Source organism: Leptopilina boulardi, unplaced genomic scaffold (genome assembly GCF_019393585.1).
Source record: "Leptopilina boulardi isolate dan_hultmark-lab unplaced genomic scaffold, ZJU_Lbou_2.1 LbouV2_341, whole genome shotgun sequence".
NCBI classification, from domain to species: Eukaryota; Metazoa; Arthropoda; class Insecta; order Hymenoptera; family Figitidae; genus Leptopilina; species Leptopilina boulardi.
In genome coordinates, this window is record NW_026137909.1 from 2,586,000 (window position 1) to 2,607,784 (window position 21,785).

Sequence of the window (21,785 nt, forward strand, 5' to 3'; positions counted from 1 at the left end):
TTCATTTGTTATTGCTAATTAATGGCTATGTTCATAGTTTTGTGAAAATAATTTGACAGTTCTTTTACACAATGCCGTCGAAGAGAAGATCAGATTCTTTGCCTGCTAAAAGTATTCCGCTAAAGCATTCTCGCATCAAAACGAATGATTCGACATCTGCTAAAACTATTCATTCAAAAAAAATGTTTCAAATAATCATCGCAAAGATTCAAATTTTTCGAAACGCGATTCATTGATAGTTGATTATGAAGAGACTGAAAATTTTGTTAATGCCAACATCATTCCATCTGCTGATGACTCTGGTGAATCGGATTTAGAAGATACCCTAGATGAAAATGTTCAGTTTGAATCTGATATTTCTGAGTCTGAAGATGGTTCTGATTTTTTGCAAAAGGCCATATCATATGACAACGTGTATGAAAATTACGACAACTGTCAAAAAAAATTAGAAGCTGATTATGTGTTTGATTGGAAACAGGGTGAGTGTAAGCAGAACAAAACTTTTAATAACGAGATTATGCTGAGCCGAAAACATGAGTCTGATATAATAAACAGTACTCCAACCGAGTTGTTTGAATACTTCTTTTCAACGGAACTGAAAAATCATATTATCAACTGTACGATAAAAAACGGCCATGAGATGTCAGTTACTGAATTAGAAGTTTTCATTGGCATAATAATATTTACAATGTATAACCAAAGATTGTCTCAACGGGATTATTGGTCTCAAGATCCACATTTGAAAGCAGAACCAGTGGCATCTGCAATGACACGCGATAATTTTGAAAACATAAAATCAAAAATAAAATTCCACGAACCCGAAGATCAAAATAATGCTGACAGAGAATGGCGTGTAAGAAAATTGACTGATATATTCCGGAGCAATCTAATTCGATTTGGCATTTTTTCAAGTTCACTATCCATCGACGAGATGATGTTAAGATTTTATGGAAGGTCAGTTTTGAAGCAGTTTATAAAAGGTAAACCAGTAAGGTTTGGAATAAAATTATGGGCTCTCTGCAGTTCCAATGGTTACCTTTTTGATTTTGAAATATATTGTGGCAAAATGGACAATAAAAGTGAAAAATTAGCAAACTGTACTCTTGGTAGTCGTGTTGTTATAAATATGTTACAAGTCGTTTTCCGTAATGTACATCTGCGTAACCGAGAAGATCTGCACATTTATTTTGACAATCTCTTCACTAGTCCGGATCTTCTAGTTCATTTGAAAAAATATGGATTAGTTGCTACTGGTACAGTCAGAGCAAATAGAGTCAATATCAAGAATGCAATCACAGAGAAAGATGAAAGAGGAAAATGGGAAGTGAAACACGAAAAAAAGAGTGGCATAAATTTCATAACTGTGATGGACTCCAAACCAGTTTCTTTATTATCCACTGCAGCTGGAGTAACGCCACTGGGAAAAGTAAAACGTCGTCAGAAAGGCAAGAAAGAAAAAAAAGAATTAGATTTTCCGAATGCGTTTATGCTGTATAATCAGTTCATGGGTGGCGTTGATTTACACGATCAACGATGCAATGCAATAGAGCCAATTATAAGATCGAAGAAATGGACGTGGATAATTTTTATTCGAATAATCCAATCAGCAATTGCTAATTCCACGATTTTATACAATCTTTTTCATGAAAAAAAAGAAAGTACAAAATTTTTGGCTATCTGCATCAGTAAAGATTATTTGAGCAAAGCAAGAACGGGGAAGTCGTCAGTACATGAGACAGAAAAACAACATTTACCTCGATACTGTTGCACCTCAAAATGCAAAATCCGAACAAGAAAATACTGCAAAACCTGCAAGTTGTTTTACTGCGACAATTGCTTCAAAAAAACGCATAGCACAAATTAAAAGTTTTTAATAAAAAGTTGAAAAAAGTGAATTATTAAATTGAAAAAACAAAAAAAAATTATAAAACAAAGCAAAAAACAAAAAAAAAATTAAAAATCACTGAAAAAATACAAAAAAAATGATTCTCTATATCGCCTACCTCCTCGTGGTGAGAATCGGGCAACTTTAATTCTTTAAAGGCTTAAGGCGACTTCATATTCTTAATTAGCGACCTCGAAAACCCCAGAGTAACAAATTTCATGCAAATCTGAGCAATTTTAAAAAATTAGTCCGCCATTTTGGATCCGCCATTTTGAATTTTTTTAATCTGACTTCAGGTTTGTAATCAGCGACCCCAAAAACCTCCGAGTAACGAGTTTCAACAGAATTCTATGAATTTCACAAAATTTGTCCACCATATTGGATCCGCCATTTTGAATTTTTTGAAACTAAATTCAGATTCGTAATCAGCGACCCAAAAAACTCCCGAGTATCAAATTTCAAGCAAATCGGAGTAAATTTTAAAAAATTCGTCCGCCATATTGAGTCCGCCATTTTGAATTTTTTGCATCTGACTTCAGATTCGTAATAAGCAACCCCAAAAACCTCCGTGTAACAAATTTCAATCAGATTTGAGCAATTTTGAAAAAGTTTGTGATCTTAAGTAAAATTAGGAAATTTTTTTGTCCTTCAAGCGCCATTTTAAATCCAAAATCGAAAAAAATAAAAATTATAAACGGCTATTTTCCAAGTACAACTATTGGGAACACGTTTCTGATACTTTTTGTTTTATTTAAAAAATGTTATGGGGGAGAAAAAAATTATTTAAAAAAAAATTGCATTCAAAAAACTTGACTTTTTTTAGTATTTTTGAAAAAAAGAAGGGTTATATATCATTTTTTGAAAATTTTGACTACGCCATGCGAAAGAGCGACCCCAAAAATAGTAAGATAAGGGCTTTTGAAAAATTTTATGGCTTCTTTCTACAAATTGTAGGCGTTTGAAATTTATGTTGAAAAACAGCACATCTCGTCGTTAAAGGGTTAATTAAAAAAAGGACTGTATTCAATACATTTTTTTTACTGGGAATCTTGTAACTTTTTGCATCAATCTAATTGAAAATTGAAGTTACTATAAACATTCATGTACATACGAGACCACTGTCAATTGTTCGGGGTGAAGTAAATATTTTCTACTTAATATAGGTATTGCAAAAAAATCAGAAACAGCACATTTTTTTACTTAATCTTTAACTTAATCAAAATATGTATTTTTTGTCACAAAACAATTTAAGTTATGATAATAACTTTATCATTTGTATAAATAAATATTATTCTTATTTACAAACGTATTAAGGATTTTACCACGGAAGAAGTAGTTTTCACAAATTTTGCACTTTACCAAACTTTATATACACACTGATTTAGATTTAAAATAAACTTATTTGTTTAAACAATTTTTAAACAAAGGACAATTGCTGTTTACTAACTTTTTACATAATGGAGTTTTTCCTAATTTTGCAATTCACCATACTTTAAATAAATATTTAACTTTAAATTAAGAATTAAATCATTATTAAATAATTAATAACCAAACTAATATTGTAACATTATTATTAATTATTATTGTTTTTCTCCCTTCTGAGAAAAAAACTAATTTAGATGAATTAAAATGAATTAACTTTTTTGGCAAGATTCAATTCATATTTATCGCTAAGCAAGATTCAGTGAAGCCCCGACGAATTGAAAAGATTAAATCTCAAAAGTTTGTCCATTGCATTGTGACGAATAGAGAGTTTGAAAGTTGAATACAGCTTTGTCGAATTCAAGAGAATTTCATAACACAGATCGTAATCATAAACGGAGGAATGAGTTGGAGAAGGATAAACAATATACCTATCCTTCTCCAACTCATGCTTCTGTTTACGTTTGCAATTGCGTTTACGACAATATCCTGCTCAAGCCTTGAGCAATGCATTGGTATGTCCGCTGGGGGCATGGCTTAATCATTTATCCTACAATTAGTAGTTCCATTTTTCACCACCATAGTTAAAAGTATTTCTGATTGATGGATGTTGGGCAATTATCCTAATTTTAGTAGTTACAAATATTATCACCAGAGAGCGATTTGTAGTAACGGACTTCCCAGTAGCCTCTGCAGGGCTCTACAATGCAAACCTCTACAACAGAAGCTATCCATTGCACAAGACATATTTGTCCACTATTATGAACATAACATGAATGGATTCCATTGTTTTTTAAATGCGACATTTTTATGTCAACTACTTAAGCATACTGAATAAAATTTTTTACTTCTTTGGCAACTGCCTAAGGCTATTCTCACAAAATGCTGTTTCTATACCCTTATGTTGAAAACAATATAATAATATAATGAAATTTATTGTGTTTTTATGTTCAACATAAGGACATAAAAAGAGCTTTTTGTAGACATAGCCTAACTCTAACCTTGTTGGGTGCAATTTTCCACCTGATGTGTTCTATTGAATTGAAAGTTTCATTATAATACTGACTAATAACATACGTAACATTGAAAATCTTCTAGGCCCAGATTAAAAATAATGCATAGGAAAATTTCGAAAATACATGTAGAACCAGCCAACTTCAATTGATACATGTATTAATATTCTCACCAGTTTTCTTACAAAATATAAAATAATTCTTGACAAAATATGAAGAAAATGGAATTTTAATAAAAGACACTCTAGTCTAATTAACACAAAATTTTGCTTCAAAATATTATTTTTCATTAAGTAAAAAGTTAGGCATTTTTCGAGAAAAAAATACAATCGAATACAAATTAACATTTAAAAATTGAATAAATTTACAATTTTCTATTGAAACATTAATTTCTTTAAATGTCATGTCAATTTCTTTCCGATTATCTTTTCTTTTTTTAAATTATTGTCGAAAAAATGAATGTTTAAATAGATAGCATTAATAAACATTTTATCGAATTGTGATGCAACAATGAAATGTCCGCCTATAAGAAATATTGCAGTTCCGATTGTACGAAGAATTTCAGCGAAATGTTCTCGAAATGTTTAGGAAATGTGAGGATGAAAAATTACTGACATATTATTTTTTAATATTTGCAAAATAAAAAAATGAAATATGTTACAAATTTTTAAGTGAAATATTTTGAAAAGATTATTCATTAAAATTCTAGAAATATCGAAATGAAATATTTCTAAATTGTTAAAAATACATATTTAGGCAATATCATCCGCATATATTTGTGAAAAATAAAAAAAATGAATTTCAGAAATAAATTGCGGTAGTGATTGTGAAAATATGTGACAAAATTTGTGTATTTAGTTAAATAGTGACAATTTATTTATTATAAATAAATTATTACACGTAAGATGCAACAAGCGAAACATGATTAATATATATGAACAGTAAGTATCAAAATACAATACTTAAAATAAATAAGATCCGCTCAGGTACGCAAGGATATACTATAAAAGTCAATTTGTTACAAATTTTACTTGACTGGACTTTCAATATTCGTAACTTTTTAATTGAATTCTTAATTTACTGCATAATTATAATTAAACAAAAAATTTTTTTCGCAGAATTGTCATTTGATAACATTTCTATTTTTCAGAGTATTCAAATGTTTAAAATTTAATTTGTCTAAAATTGCAAATGACAAAAGGTACATATGAACCGATCGCCGGATATACGGCATACGTCGATTTAAGACATTTTGAGATATGTTAAATTTAAGATTCACTTGTAAGTTATAATTTAAGGCATTATTATCAAAAAAATTTTTCTTTTATAAAGGTTTACTATCGGTCAACTAATTTTGTCACATATTTTCTCAATCACTACCGCAATTTATTTCTGTAACTAATTTTTTTATTTTTCACAAATATATCCGAATCTTATTGCCTAAATATGAATTTTTAACAATTGAGAAATATTTCATTTCGATATTTCTAGAATTTTAATGAATAATCTTTTTAAAATATTTCACTTAAAAATTTGTAACACATTTCATTTTTTTATTTTGAAAATATTAAAAAATAATATGTCAGTAATTTTTCATCCTCACATTTCCTGAACATTTCGCTGAAATTTTTCGTACAATCGGAACTGCAATATTTCTTATAGGCGGACATTTCATTGTTGCATCAAAATTTCATGGACCTTTCATTGAAATATTTCGAATCTTTCAATGAAATATTCAGGAAATTTTATGTGCTGTGTGGGGGGGGGCATCGAATTAATTTATACAAGGTTATTATCTACGGATAACATGACTGTAAAAATTCGAGTACTCGATATGATACTTCGAGCCAAGCTCGGGCTCGGCTCGAAAAAATTTCGGCTCGGCTCGGTCATTCGAGCTTTTAGCACACCCCTACTATTTATCCTAACTTACTTTAAAAGTTATGATTACTGGATTTTTTTTAGTAATCCTGAATAAGCCCTAAATTTTTTAACCACTTAGAAGTTAATAGGAGCAGTGCCGTAGAAGTTATGTGTGTTTCCGGCCAGCTTCAACGTGAAGCAGGCCGGAACCACGACTTTTTTTAAAAAACTGAAACTTTTCAACTAATAATATAGAGTATTCTTAAAGGGCTTAATGAGCCCTAAATGTTTCTGCCACTTAGAAGTTAATTGGAGCAGTAATATAGAAGCTATGCGTGTTTCCGGCCAGCTTCAATATGAAGTTAGCCGGGTGTCATTTTCTTTAAATAAATCAAAAGCCCAAAATTCAAGACACACAGCCCTAATTAGTCCTTAATGAGCCCTTAATTCTCATGTAGTGAATATTTTCATATTATGGTATGTTCCGGCCAGCTTCACAGACGTAAATTAATTTGATGAATTCGTTAATGTTTTTTCTTTTTTTTTAATTTATAACCGATTTTTTTGGTACATTTTGTAATAATTATTATGCTTTTCTTTCTAAATTTGAATTTTTTCGCCTTTAAAGAATGTCATTTATTGCCAAGGACATAATTACCAAGTTTGATATCGATGCGATAATTTGTTTCGAAGTTATAACAGTTTTTTGGATTTTTTTGGGGTCATTCCATAATAATTATACATTTGTTTTCTAAATTCGTATTTTTTCGCCTTTAGTGGATGTCATTTACTGCAAAGGACATAATTGCCAAGTTTCATATCGATGCGATAATTTGTTTCGAAGTTATAACAGTTTTTTGGATTTTTTTTGGGGTCATTCCGTAAGAATTTTACACTTTTTCCTAAATTTTTTTTTATTTTTGTGCAATAAAAGAATGTCATTTATCGCAAGGAACAAATTTACCAAGTTTCATAGCAATCTGTTAATTTCCTTACAAGTTATACCCATTTTTTGGATTTTTTTTTTTTGGACATTCCGTAATAATTATGCGTCATTTTTGGAAATTTGTATTTTTTTCCCCTGTAAAAAATATCAGTCATTGTAATTCAATCTGTGAATTGAATTTTCGATTATATAAAAATTCTCTAATTTAGAAAATCAATTTAATAATCAATAAAAAAATAATTCGAAAAAATAAAAATTCGTTTGAAGGAAAATTCTATCTAATGAAAAATTCAAATTCAAATTTGATGAAATAAATAGTTTGTAAAATAAAAATTTCTTTAAGTTATGTTACATACAAAATTTAGTTAAATGGAATTTCTACAACACAATAATTTTGAAGAAATAAAAATTCGATTGAAAATAAATTCGAAACGAAATTCGTAACGAAATTTTGTCAAATGAAAATTCGAACGAATTAATTTTTCAGAGCATATTTATGCATTCACAACATAAGACAGTAGTTAAATTTGTAAAATAATTACTCTGTTTGACGGTATTCAAAGACTTAAACCAAAAAAAATTATTTTTGTTTGATCTAATGGAACTTAATTTTTTGTCCCACACCCTATACTTGGGGTAAGTTTGGGACAAATTATTATTTTAATTATAAAAAAAATAGAATCTAAACTATATTTTTTGGTTTAAAGTATATAAAATCTTTTTATTGAGTATTGTAGAATAAAATGAAACACGTACAGATAAAAATGGAAAAAATAGATTGAAATAGTATAATTAAAACTAGGAAAAAAGGAAAAATTAGATAATAAAAGTACTCATGCACGTCAAGAGAGTCTCGCTCGAAAAACCTTCGAAAAAACCAAGAATCTCGTGAAAATAACACAATGAAAAATAGATTCTCGACGTTCATCACTATTTTAATATTTTTTAATAAAAATATAATTTTCTCAAAAAAATATTCATTTTTTAATTTAAATTAGTTCCCAAACGGCGATAATTTAATGATAAAATATTTAATGATTTTAAAACAATTTAGTTTTATTTTTTTTAACTAACCCCATTTTTTTTATTATTTTTAAAACAAATATTTTTGATAAACGAGAAATGAATAATTTCATTATTAATTTATAATTGTGTTAAAAATATCATAACTACAGAACGTTATTATTAAACAATTTAAATCAAATTAATTTCAAAAAGTTTAAAATTTTTCATAATTATTATTATTTTGTTACTTTGTTAAAAACAGATATCTCAATTGTTTTTAATATTATTATTATTATTATTTTAATATTTTTGAAAATATTAAATTTCAAAAGGATTATATTTTTATTATTATATTCATTTTCATCTACTGAGCGAACGTGATTTCACAAAAGTTTTTGTTTGACAATTAAAATTTCAAAATAATTTCATTATTAAAAATAATTTATTTAACAAGAATATAAATTATTATTATTAAACAAATTAGGAAAATCTCCTGTTAGATGACAAAAATTGAAAAATTAACAATTTTTTAAAAAATTTAACCTCTTTACTTTAAACTCGTTATTCGAAGAGTTTTTTTTTTGAGAGATTATCGAATTTCTATTTGAGAATTTTAAAAAGTAGATTTTATATTCAACCGAATTTTCATACAAAAACAAAATTTTTATTTCTTCACAAATTCAATTATTTTAAACTATTTTTCAATAAAATATTTTATGAAATTCAATACTTGTTTAAAATTAAAAAAAAAAAAAAAACAGCAAATAAAATTACCAAAAAATTTCAATTCAAAATTACTTGAAATTCAATTATTTTCAATAATTTCAATTTAAAACCCTTCTAAAATTTAATTATTTCTAAAATTTTTCATCTAAAACTTTCTGAAATTTCAAATATAACTCTTTCGAAATTCCATTATTTTCTTTTTTTTATATTATTCTTCAAAAATTCAATTATCTGAAAGCATTTTTTAATTAAAAACTTTTGGAATTCAATTTTTGTCTGTAATTTCTAATAAATTCTTCAGCAACAGAAATCACAAAAAATTTCCATCAAAAAAAACTATAAACTTTTAGCTACCGAAATTTTGTTTAACAAAATTTTTATTTTATAGTCATTTAATTTACATGAGTTTTAATTTTTAAGAGAATTTTGATTTAACAGAATTCTCAATCAATCGTATTTTATGTGATTCGAATTTGTAAATAACAGAAATTTTAATTTACCGAATTTTAATTTCTCCTAATTTTTATTTGTACAAATTTTTAATTGATCGAATTTTCGCCGAATTTTCATTTGTCCGAAATTACAAATGGCTGAACAAACAATCAACAGAAAAATGTCGGCGAAATATTTAAAATTTACCAATTAGAAATTATCAAATAAATCGTGATTGATTAATTTTAAAAATCGCGCCCAAATCTTTCTTGTCGATTGTTTGTTCAGCCATTTGTAATTTTGGATAAATGAATATTCGGTGTCTTAAAAATTTGTACAAATAAAAATTCGGTGAATTGAAGGGGTTGCCACAGACCTGGAAAACCTGGAATTGTCATGGAAATTTTTTTTTAGTCATGGAAAACCTTGGAAACCTGAAAATTAAATTATCGTTCTGAACATTTAATTTCCTATATTTGAATCAATAAAATCTCAAGTTTTCATTTAAGCATATCTGTTTTTTTAGTGTTTAAAGTTGAAATCAACAAAACTGATCGATTTATTTATTCAAATTTTTATATGATAAAGAAGGACTTAAAAAAATGAGTTTTGAATTATTTTAAAAAATTTATTTTTGCTTTAGATTCCTTTTTTAAAATTTTTATCAGTTAAAATCTTGAAAATTCTTCTAACTTAAAAATTATTTTCATTATTTCTACTCAACAATTTCCCAGGAATTGATCTTAAATATAAGTTTTTTTAAAAAACTGATTGTCAAAGATTATGAAAATTTCAACTGAAATTTTTTTTTGGAAAATCTGAAAAAAAATTCTATAAATTTACTTCAAATTAATAAAGAAATAATTAACACTTGAAAATGGTTCAGAAAAAAGAATCTTGAATTTTTTTTCAATCCAAAGATGTTGAAAATTTTAAATATTCTAAATAACATTTTTTAAAAATATTTTCATGAATTATTCTTAATAAAGAATTTTATTTTATTTATCACAAATATTTGGTTTGTTATTGAGTTTTTATATGATAAAGTAGTACATAAAACAAATTTAGTTTGGAATAATTTTTGAAAATATATTTACTTTCTAACTTTTTTTTTTAATTATTTCACTCAATTTATGAAGAATTGATCTTGGATAAATTTTTTAAGAAACTTTTTTGTTTCTTAAAGTCGTTCCGAAGCCTGATTCAATTGAGTTTTTATTTCGTATAGATTTTTCATAAAGTCGAATTCTATCTATCAATTGAAAATTAGTTCAAATAAATATTTGGCTGAATAAAATTTCTACTAAATAAGAATTAAGATAAGTGAAAATTCGATTAAATAAAAATTCAGATCAAAATAGATTAAATCAATAGAAAAATTCCATTAATTAGAAATTCTTTGAAATAAATATCTGTGAAAATTCCGTTACATATAAATTTTGTTAATAAAAAAAATTCTGTTAAATAAAAATTCGCTAAAGTAGATAAATGAAAAAACAGATAAATAGAAATTTCATTAAATGAATAATTAATTAAAAAGTTCTTCCTTAAGAAAATTCCATTCATTATGAAATTTACTTTATAAAATCTGGTTAAATAGAAATTCGATTAACATCGAAAAATAGAAAGAATCATTATTTTTAATTTTAATGATTTCATTTTTCGTTTCTTGCAAGAAATTAATTTAGAGAATATTTTATTGTTTATTTAAATGAAATATTTTTTATTTTTTTGCGTAATTGGCTAAAAATTCATTTTAATTTATTATTATTATTATTTTAATTATAATTCACAATAGTATTGACAAAATTTTCTATATTAATTTTAATATATGAATTTTCCTGCAGGTGCAAGGTCAATACCAAGTTATACCCGCTTACTATGAAGTGGGTCAAAATGGGTCGATTATGGTTGGCGGAGTGCGTGGCTTAGGATCGGCAGCAACACCAATGCGTCTTGTCAGTCCGGCACCAGTTTTGGTTAATAGAGCACCATCGCAGCCACCTCAAGGCCCTCAAGCACCTCCACCGCCTAGTATTTATTCACAACCTACCCCAACGTCTCACAGTAATGCATCAGGAGAATGTTTAGGTGAGTTTAAATTCAAATTATCACTTTTTTTTTTCTTCAAATTATTACCTTTTCAGAACTCTTGAATCCAACTTATATTTAATGGTAAGCAAATTAAAAATTCACTTTTTTTTTCTTTTACTTTTTCCAAAGAACGTTTCCTAATTTCTAATATTTATTATTTCTCTAAAATAATAATTTTATATTTGACAAAAGTTTTCATCAATTTTATTAAATTCACGAATGTAAGAGAGAAGAAAAAAGAACGACTTCTTTTAAAAATTGCAAATAAAGCAACATTTAATTAAATATTTTCGCTGACTCTTGGAGTACAGATTTGCAAATAATTTTTATCCAATTGTCTTTGGAAATAAGATCAAAAACATATTCGATTATGAAACGTTCTGTATTTATAAAACAAAAAGAAAATCATCAAGTCAAGGTACATATTCTCTGACGTCATACTAAAAAAAAAATGTTTCATTTGTTTCCATATACATGTTTGTTTGTCTGTTATTATTTTTTTTTTTTTTTGTATATGTGTACATACATTTAAGCATATTCATATTCATTGATGGAATGTAAAATTGAATAAATCGTGACTAAAAAAAAGTAATTATTGTCAATTCTAACAATGTTTTGGGGGCGTATGAATATTCTATGAAATTCATTAATTCTAATTATTTTAATCAAATGCAAATTCAATTGATCAAAACTTCAAATTAACGAAATTTCAATATATCTAAAGATTAATATATTTAAGCTTCAAATTACTTGAATTTCAATTAATTCAAATTTTTAATTTATTTTAATTTTAAATTATACGAATTTCAATTTGTTCAAATTTTAAATGATTTAAGTTTTAATTTATCTCAACTTCTATTTGTTCAAATTCAAAATTGATTTAAGATTAAAATTATTCAAATTTTAATTGGTTGAACTTTCAATTTATCGAAAAATTAATTTTACCAAAATTTTAATTAACTTCAATTTCAATTTATTTAAATTTTAATTGTCTTAAGTTTAAAATTTTTTCGAATTTTAATTTATCTATTATTTTAATTGATTTAAAAATTCAAATTATCTAAATTTCAATTTAACAAAATTTTGTTGTAAGTTTTAATTTTTCCAAAATTTAATTTACCCAAATTTGAAACTATAAATGTTTCAAACGTTGATAAATAGAATTAATCCAAATTTTATTAAATATAAATTATTTATTTTGCACGTTAATTGTTTTTAACTGTCAAATTTTTTTTATCACTTAATTTTAATAATTTTAATCAAGATTTTTGAAAAAACAAATATTTAAAACATTTTTCAATTCAAAATACTCCAAAGTATAATTACTGTTTACAGCTTATAAAATATCTACACAAATTCCAATTTACGAAAATTTTCATTAAAAATCTCCTGAAATTCAATTAGTTCCAAAAATTTTAACTTTTGCTCTTCCAAAAACTCAATTATTTCTAAATTTTTAACTTCAATTTCTTTTTGAATTTATTATTTCGAATTAACGTATTTTTTTCTGTTACAAAATAGTAATTTTTATTATTGTTATTTTTGGATTAATTTTACAAAATAGATATTTTTAACTTCAATTTCTTTTGCAATTAATTGTTTCTAATAACTTTAATTTTAAAAAATTTCAATCATTCAGAGTTTATTAAAATTTTAATAGAAAATTTCAAAAATCAAAAATTCAATGTTTTAAAACATTTTTCAATTGAAAATTCTTTAAAATTCTCTATAATTCAATTGTTTCGAAAAATTTTATTTAAAATTCTTCGCTAAATTAATTTTTTTAATTACTTTAATACAGTTTTTCAATAATTGAGGGAAATAAAAAGTTTTTCAATTGAAAATACTCTAAAAGTCAATTATTGTTTAAAGTTTGTAAAAAAAATGTTATCAATTAAAATTTATGAAAGTTTCAATTTAAAATCTTCTGAAATTTAATTATTTTAAAAAAAATTTTAACTCGAACTGTTTCAAATTCAATTAGTAATTGAATAATTAATTGAATATTAATTCAATTGAAAATTTTGTTCCCAAATTTTTATCTATATAATTCTTTGTTTAATTAATTATTTTAAGAGTTTTAATCCAATTTTTCAAAAATTCAATTATTCAAATCGTTTTTTAATTAATGTTTATGTTTACTGAAATTACTGTAAATTAGAGTAAATGAAAATTATTTAAAAAAAACTAGCAAAATTAAACTCGCGCAAGCGCGCCAAATTGAGTGTTTAATTGTTTGTTATATAGAAATTAAAGATTAATATTATCAATAATAATTTAATTTATTAGAATATTATTATATTATTTTTTTTACATTTGAAAAAAAATGTAAATAAAATACATTTTTTTGGTATAAAATGTAGATCTTCTTCAGATCTTCTTCAATTCAATTATTTAACAAATTTTGAACTAAAATGATTTTTCACTAAATTAATTATTTTTAATAATTTTAATGAAATACATCACAAATTCAATTATATCAAAATTATTTTTCAATTAAAATTTTTATGAAATTTAACAATTGTTTATAATTTAAAAAAGAATATCACAATAAAATTGAATTATTTTTTAAAAATTTCAATTCAAAATAAACTAAAATTTAATTATTACCCGAAATTTTAATTCAAAATCAATTCAAAATCCAATAATTATCCAAAATTTTCAATTTAAAATTTAATTATTTACCAAGTTTTCAATTTAAAATGAAATAAAATTCAATTATTTTCTAAAATTCTATTCAAAATTAATTATCCAAATTTTCAATCAAAAATTAACTTAAATTAAATTATTATCCAAAATTTCAATTAAAATTCAATTATTTCCCAAAATTTTCAATTCAAAATGAACTGAAATTCAATTATTTTTCAAATTTAAAATCAAATAAAATTTAATTATTCTCAAAAATTTGAATTCAAAATTAATTGAATTTTCAATATTTTGAATTTAAAAGCATCAAAAAATTAATTATTTCTAAAATTTTCCATTGAAAATTTTTTTATTGAAATTTAATCATTTCAATTATAACTCTAAGGAAATTCAATTATTTTTAACTATTTTAATAATATTCTTTGAAATTTCAACTATCTGAAACCATTTTTCAATTAAAAATGATTTTCAAATTATTGTATTTTGTCCGCATTTTCTAATAAATTTTTAGTGAAATCATCTAAAATTTTAATTACAAAACACTTAAAGTTTCAATTAATTTCAAAAATCTCAATTTTAAATCTTTGAAAATTCAATTAAATTTAAAAAATGTTTTCCAAAAATTGTTTGATAAATTATTTTTATTTCTGTAAAATTTAATAATTGTTTGAAAATTAACAATATCTTTTGAAATTTAATTATTTCTAAAAATTTCAACTTTAACCCTTCGAAAAGGATTATTATTAAAAAAAAATTTTTTTATTTAAAAATCTGTAAAATATTTTTGTTAAAATAAAAAACAAATCCACTTTTTTTTGGAATATAAATCGACTAAAACGACTTTTTTTGTCTTTAAGTTGATTCGAGGCCTGTGTTTTTATAATTAATATTTAACAGGTATTCTTTGGCCCCTGGTACCTTAAAAATTAATTTTTAAAAATAAATTTTTTTCAAATTACTATCTTGTACGAAATTTCCTGGCGCATCTTTTGTCTCATCATAAATTTTTTGTATTTGTATAGAATTTTTGAATGAATATACAACTTTAAAAAAAATTTCGTTGGTAAACGTTGTGTACTTCAGCTTCGTGAATTGAATTTTGGAATTTGGAATTTTAAAGAAACTTATTCCGAAATTTGGAAACACAATTATACAAATTTGGCAAAAATGAGAAAAAGAATTGTCAAAATTTGACACGTCATAAGATTACTATTCAAAAAAAACGTGAAATCAGAAAAGGTCAACTTCAAGTTAGGACAGAAGGACAGACCAAGCATTTTATTATTATATAATAATTTTATACAATAATTGAATTTTAGAGAATTTTAAATTGAAAAATTGTTTTAAATAATGGAATTTTTAAAAATCGTGATTAATATTTTTGAAAATAATTAATTTTGTGAAGTATTCTAGTTAATACTTTTTTTTTTTTTTGAATAATTCAAATTTGTAAAGATATTTATATATAATACTAAAAAAAAATTGTGTTTATCTAAAGAATGTTTTTCAAATTCGAAAAAGTCAACATTTTATTAAAATAAGTCGAAATTAGTCGCATTCATGGAAAAAGAAAAGTCGATAAAAGTCATGCAATCTGACTCTTGAAAAAAAAATGTAATTTGATAATTAATGAATTGAGTGCGATATTAATGCGTCCCAATGTTTTTGCATTGAAATAAATTGCGTGTTTGTGAGTCTGTGTGAAATAGATTTTAACGATGCTAGACGGTATTTGGTCGTTAACAAAATTGCTGGTTACTTTTCGTATTAAGTTGGGTTGTGTGGGTTGCGGGCTTTTGGTGCAGGTCTGGCGGCGTGCAGTGCAGCAGCAGTGGTTGCTCAAGCTCAGGCAGTAGCCGTGCAACAAGCGCAACAACAAGGATCGGGATTGACCGCTGGTCTTGCAGCTTTGGGCTATGGTGGCTCTCCACTTGGTGCTCTCGGCTCACCAGCGCAACTTCAGACAACAGGTATTGCTTCGAACACACGGCTTTTTAATTTTCATCTGGGCATACATTTTCATTCATCTGTCAAAAACATCGATAATGCTTTTGTTTTTCTTTTTTTTTTTTTACCCACCAACAAATACGAAACGCATAAGAATTTCTGTCATTTAAAAAAATTCCAATCACATTAAATTCGATTGAATGAGAATTCTGTCAATTTTAATTTATTTTTGAATTTACATTTTAGTTTACAGAATTTTTAAAACGTCGAATTTCCATTTGTCCGAAATTGGAAATGCCCGAAAAATCAAACGACAAAAAGAATTGGACGCGAATTTTTCTATCAGATTTATTGAATCGAACAATTGAAAATTCTGTAAAATTAAAATTCAGAGTTTTAAGAATTTTGTAAAATGTAAATTTGATTAAATCAAAATTTGGATAGAAAAAAATTCTTTCCAATATTCCTTTACTAAGATAAAAAAAATTCCTTTAAATGACTATTCTGTCCAATGAAAATTCGAGTAAATAATAATTCGGAGAAATTCAAATTTGATAAAGTAAAAATTCTGCAAAATGAAAATTCGTTTAAATAACAATTCTGTAATAAACAGATTTTGGTTGCAGAGAATTTCTGTTAAATAATAATTTGAACAAAGAAAAATTCGTTTAAAAATAATTTCTAAGTAATGAAATTATGTCGGGGCGCATGAATTTCCCTTAAAAATCACTAATTACAATTTTTATCTAAACGAATTTTATTAGAAATAATTATTTTTTAGACGAATTTTCAGTTTTTGAGTTAGCATTTTACAGATTTTCTTTTTATACGAATTTTTACATAACAAAAGTTTCAGCTATTAAATTTCCAAAAGAAGTTTCAAACGGATTTTTTTTTTATTTGTACCAAAGATAGCAGCAGCCATAGTAGGATTTGAAAAGTATGAAAATTTTCGTCCGAAATTTTGTATTTTTGAATTTGTAATACAATAATGATTTATTTTTCTTCATTTTGTATACTTTTACAAAATTTTACAAATTTTCTTTTCGGCAGGCTTAAAAATAAAACTAATTGTGAATAAAAAATTAATAATAATAATTTGTAATTTTTTTTTTATTTGCAACAAAATATCGAATTTTTAATATAAAATTTTACAAAATTTCAATTATTCATTTAAATATAGAATATCAATTAAATTAATATTCAATCGAATAAAAATTCTCTTCAAAGCATATTCGAAGAAATAATAATTGAAAAAAAAATGAAAATTCTGTTTCAAACAACATTCGAATGAATTGAAATTGAAAATTATAAATTTTGAATTATTCGAAAATTTGTATTGATAAATTTTATTGAATATTCATGTGGAGAAAATCCATTTATATACGAATTTTGACAAATATGCAACATATTTTTATTTTACAATTATTACATTGAATTTAGAATCTTGTTATTTATCAAATTTAATTGTTTGTCAAAAGTAGAAAAAAATAATTTATTTATTGTTTTATTTAAAAAAAAAAAATTCATTCTGTTCGTACTTAAAAAGTGTTTTTTTTTTATAAAAACTGCAATCAACAAATTCTTCAAAATGACAGTCATGCTTTCATTTTTTATGTCTCCATTTCCTTTCGTGATGTAATCATTTACACTAAATAAACATTTCACTTCTTATACTTCAGCTATAGAAGAACCAAATAAAACTTTGTGTAGTTAACAAATTTATGAAACTAATTTTTAATTATGTGAATGACAAATGATATTATATACGTATTATTTACTTATTTTTAGATTCTTATTTGTTTAAATAATTGTATTAATTTTATAATCAAAATTTTATTTTTACCCCTTAACTGGCACCATGGGTCCAGTAGACCCGAGCATTTTTTCTCGCTCAAATTAATTGAATTTGAATATTTTTTATATTTTAATATATTCGTTTGACATATTAGTAATTTTACAAGTTTTATCATACAACTAATTTGATACAAAAGAATAAATTTGCTTTAAATATTAATAATTATAAATTTTTAATTTTAACCTAAACAGTTTATTCTGCAAAATAAATACCTTTTTTGCAAGTCCTGCTGTTGTGGTATTTTTTTTCTTAAAGAATAATATTAAAATTTAAATAACTCATGAATTTTCAAGTAAAAACACGCAATTTTTCGTTTTTATTTTTTACAATTTTTTTGAACTTAAAATAAATGAATCCCTGTAAAACTACTGAAATTTTAAAAAAACACATCATAAGTTACCTTAGATTAAATTGTTGTTCAAAAATATTCAATATCGGCTTTACAATATACGTTTGAATACGTCGGGTCCAGCAGACCCGTTGTGGTATTTACGTTCGAATTGTGCCAGTTAAGGATTAAAGGAAAAACTAACTTTTTTTTCAATGTGAATATATTAATATGTAAAAAAGTAATGCATGTATTATTATTCGATATAAAAATGAAAATATATTGTCTTTTAATAAATGTAAAAAAAATGTTTATACAGAAATTTTCTGTTTCAATTTAAATGAATAAAATGTTTTTTTTTTTAGGATTAGGTCTCAGCACATCATCTACAGGAAGAAGGGATTCTTTTGACAGAAATACATCAGCATTCAGTCCAAGCTTAGAATACAGTCGTGCTAAATGGCCTCAAAGTTATGGTGCACTCGGTAAGTTACTCAAATTTGGAATTAAAAAAAATTATGTACATATAATTTGCCTGAAATTTGAAATGAAGATAACTAAATTAAAATATTTATTCATTAAAGACCGAAAGAAACATTGAAAACTAAAAAATTATTTTTCAACATATAGTTGTCTTTATTATATATTCAATGAATTTTAATTTTGAGGGCGCATGAATTTCGCATAAAATTCAAATGTTAAAATTTTTACTTTAAAAAATTGTATCGGATCTCAAATTCTGTTGAAATAAATTAAAAAGTGATTATAGAACATTAATGTATTTTTAATTTCAAAAAATAAGACGTTTATTCATAATTTTTATTAGAATTTTTGAATAATTTGATTTAGTTTAAATAATTTGAATAATTTTTTTTTAAAAAAAAACTTAATTAGTTTATTGGTGATATGAACTTTACAAAATTCAGACGTGAGAATTTCATTAAAGTTCTATATTGAACTTTAACAATTGACTCAATACGACTAGCATCAGAGAAACGTGAACAGCCGCTAAAATTTTATGCATTGTTATATACTACATACCGAGAAACTCAAATAATGATCATTCAAACCTATTTTCATTATAAATATCTATAGAAAGATAATTCTTCAGAAACAGGTCATACTTTTGAGGGAGAAACATTATTTATTTAAAAAAAAGTAACTAAAAATTTTCTCTATTTTTCACAGAAAAAAATTAGTTAATAAAGCTTTGATTTTTATGCGAATACTTTTTTAAACATATTCATTTTCTACCGTCTACCAAAAATTTAATGAATTTATAACAAATATTTTGATAGAATGATTATTTATCAAATAAATATCTAACATATTATGTAGTTGAAGAATTTTGATTCAAACTCCATCAAAGCCAAGGAAAACTTAATACTTATCAAGAATTTTGGATAGAATTTCTATTAAATTAAATTTTGCAAGCCTCAGATTGTTCGACGTTTATCGACTTTTTTTTAATGAATGCGACTAATTTCAACTTATGTTAATAAAATGTGACTTTTTCGACGTTTAAAAAAAATTTTTCAGATAAATACAACGTTTTTTTAAGTATAAAATATAAACATCTTAACAAATTTGAATTATTCAAAAAAAATATTAACTAGAATACTTCACAAAATTAATTATTTTCAATAATTTTAATCATGATCTTTAAAAATTCCATTATTTAAAACAATTTTTCAATTTAAAATTCTCTAAAATTCAATTATTGTATAAAATTTTTTTTAATAATTTTCATTTACTCTAATTTACAGTAATTTCCGTAACAAATCTCCAAAAATTCAATTATTTCTAAAAATTTTATCCATTGCTACAGTTCAGGAAAGACAAGGAAATCATGAAAAAATCAGGAATTAGTGAGATTAGTCAGGGAAAAATTAGGAAATTTTATGAAAAGTACTGGCAAAATATCAAAAATTTCTAAAAATGCTACTAAAATGATAATTTTTGAAATTTTCAATTTAAACTTTTACTACTAAAAATTATTGTCTTACATTTTTATAATTTTAGGCCTCAGATCGAATTTTGAAAGAAAAGAAAAAGTCATTTTAGTCGATTTACATTACAAGAAAAATCTAAAAAGTCCATTTTTTATTTTCAATAAATTTAATTAGTTGATAAATATTTGTTATTATTATTATTATTATTTTTATTATTATTGGAAATTAAATAAAATTTATTAATTCCTTAATAAGAATATTTTCAACAAATTTTTCTTTTCAAACCACCGAACAGAACTGCGACAAATTTTCAAAGATTTCAATTCATATTTCAGAACAAATTTTCAAAAATAATTTAAAGTTAGATTAAAAAAAGAAAATTTTTCAAATCTGATTTATGCACATTATTTGAATTTAGAATTTCGGAAAATATTTTAAATAATTAAATTTTCCATGAATTTCATTTAAATATTATTGAAAAGAAAAAAATAATTTTAAATGAAAATTTGTTGAATAATTGAATTTCAGAAGATTTTTAATTAAAATTTTAAAAGAAAAAGAAAAGTTTGATTTAAAATTTTTAGAAATCATTGAACTTCAGGAGATTTTTAATTGACACTTTTCTAAATTTGAATTTTTTTTACAAATTTCAGAAAATAATTGAATTTTAGAGAATTTACAACTGAAATATGTTCTAAATAATTTAATTTTAATGGTGTTATAGTTAAGATTTTTAGAAATAATTTTATTTTTTGAGAGTTCAAAAATTATAATTTTGTTGTAAACATAAACATTAATTAAAAAACGATTTGAATAATTGAATTTTTGAAAAATTGGATTAAAACTCTTAAAATAATTAATTAAACAAAGAATTATATAGATAAAAATTTGGGAACAAAATTTTTAATTGAATTAGTATTCAATTAATTATTCAATTACTAATTGAATTTGAAACAGTTCGAGTTAAAATTTTTTTGGAAATAATTAAATTTCAGAAGATTTTAAATTGAAACTTTCATAAGTTTTAATTGATAACATTTTTTTACAAAATTTAAACAATAATTGATTTTTAGAGTATATTTAATTAAAAAACTTTTTATTTCCCTCAATTGTTGAAAAACTGTATATTAAAGAGAAGAAAATTTTTTGAATCTGATTTATGCATATTATTCAAATTCAGAATTTCGGAAAATGTTTTAAATAATTTAATTTTCGAAGAATTTCATTAAAATATTATTGAAAAAAAAAAAATTAATTCTAAATGAAAATTTGTGAAATAATTGAATTTCAAAAGATTTTTAATTAAAATTTTAATAATAAATGAATTTGGAAGAGTTTGATTTAAAATTTTTAGAAAAAAATGAATTTCAGGAGATTTTTAATTCCAACTTTTATAAATTTTAAGTAATGAATTTTTTACGAATTTAATATTTTTAGATTTTATTGCATTTTTTCAGATATCAAAAATTATAATTTTGTTGTAAATATAAACATTAATTAAAAAACAATTTAAATAGTTAAATTTTTTAAAAAATTGGATTAAAACCCTTGAAATAATTAATTAAACAAAGAATTATATAAAAAATTTTATGAAAAAAATTTTAAAATTGAATTAAAATTCAATTAATTATTCAATTACTAATTAAATTTGTAAGAGTAGGAGTTAAA

General features: G+C 23.7%; 1 protein-coding gene across 3 annotated transcripts in view; it reads left to right on the forward strand.

The window, feature by feature from the left end:
* LOC127285806 (maternal protein pumilio) overlaps positions 1–21,785 on the forward strand; it is a 159,006-nt gene that overhangs the window by 121,398 nt on the left and 15,823 nt on the right. For 2 of the 3 annotated variants that reach the window (XM_051311988.1, XM_051311990.1), the window contains 3 exons: positions 11,140–11,383; positions 15,838–16,002; positions 18,531–18,650. In XM_051311988.1, coding sequence (XP_051167945.1) covers positions 11,140–11,383; positions 15,838–16,002; positions 18,531–18,650 — 529 coding nt within the window. The remainder of the gene's footprint in view (positions 1–11,139; positions 11,384–15,837; positions 16,003–18,530; positions 18,651–21,785) is intronic. The other variant, XM_051311989.1, reaches the window with a different exon arrangement.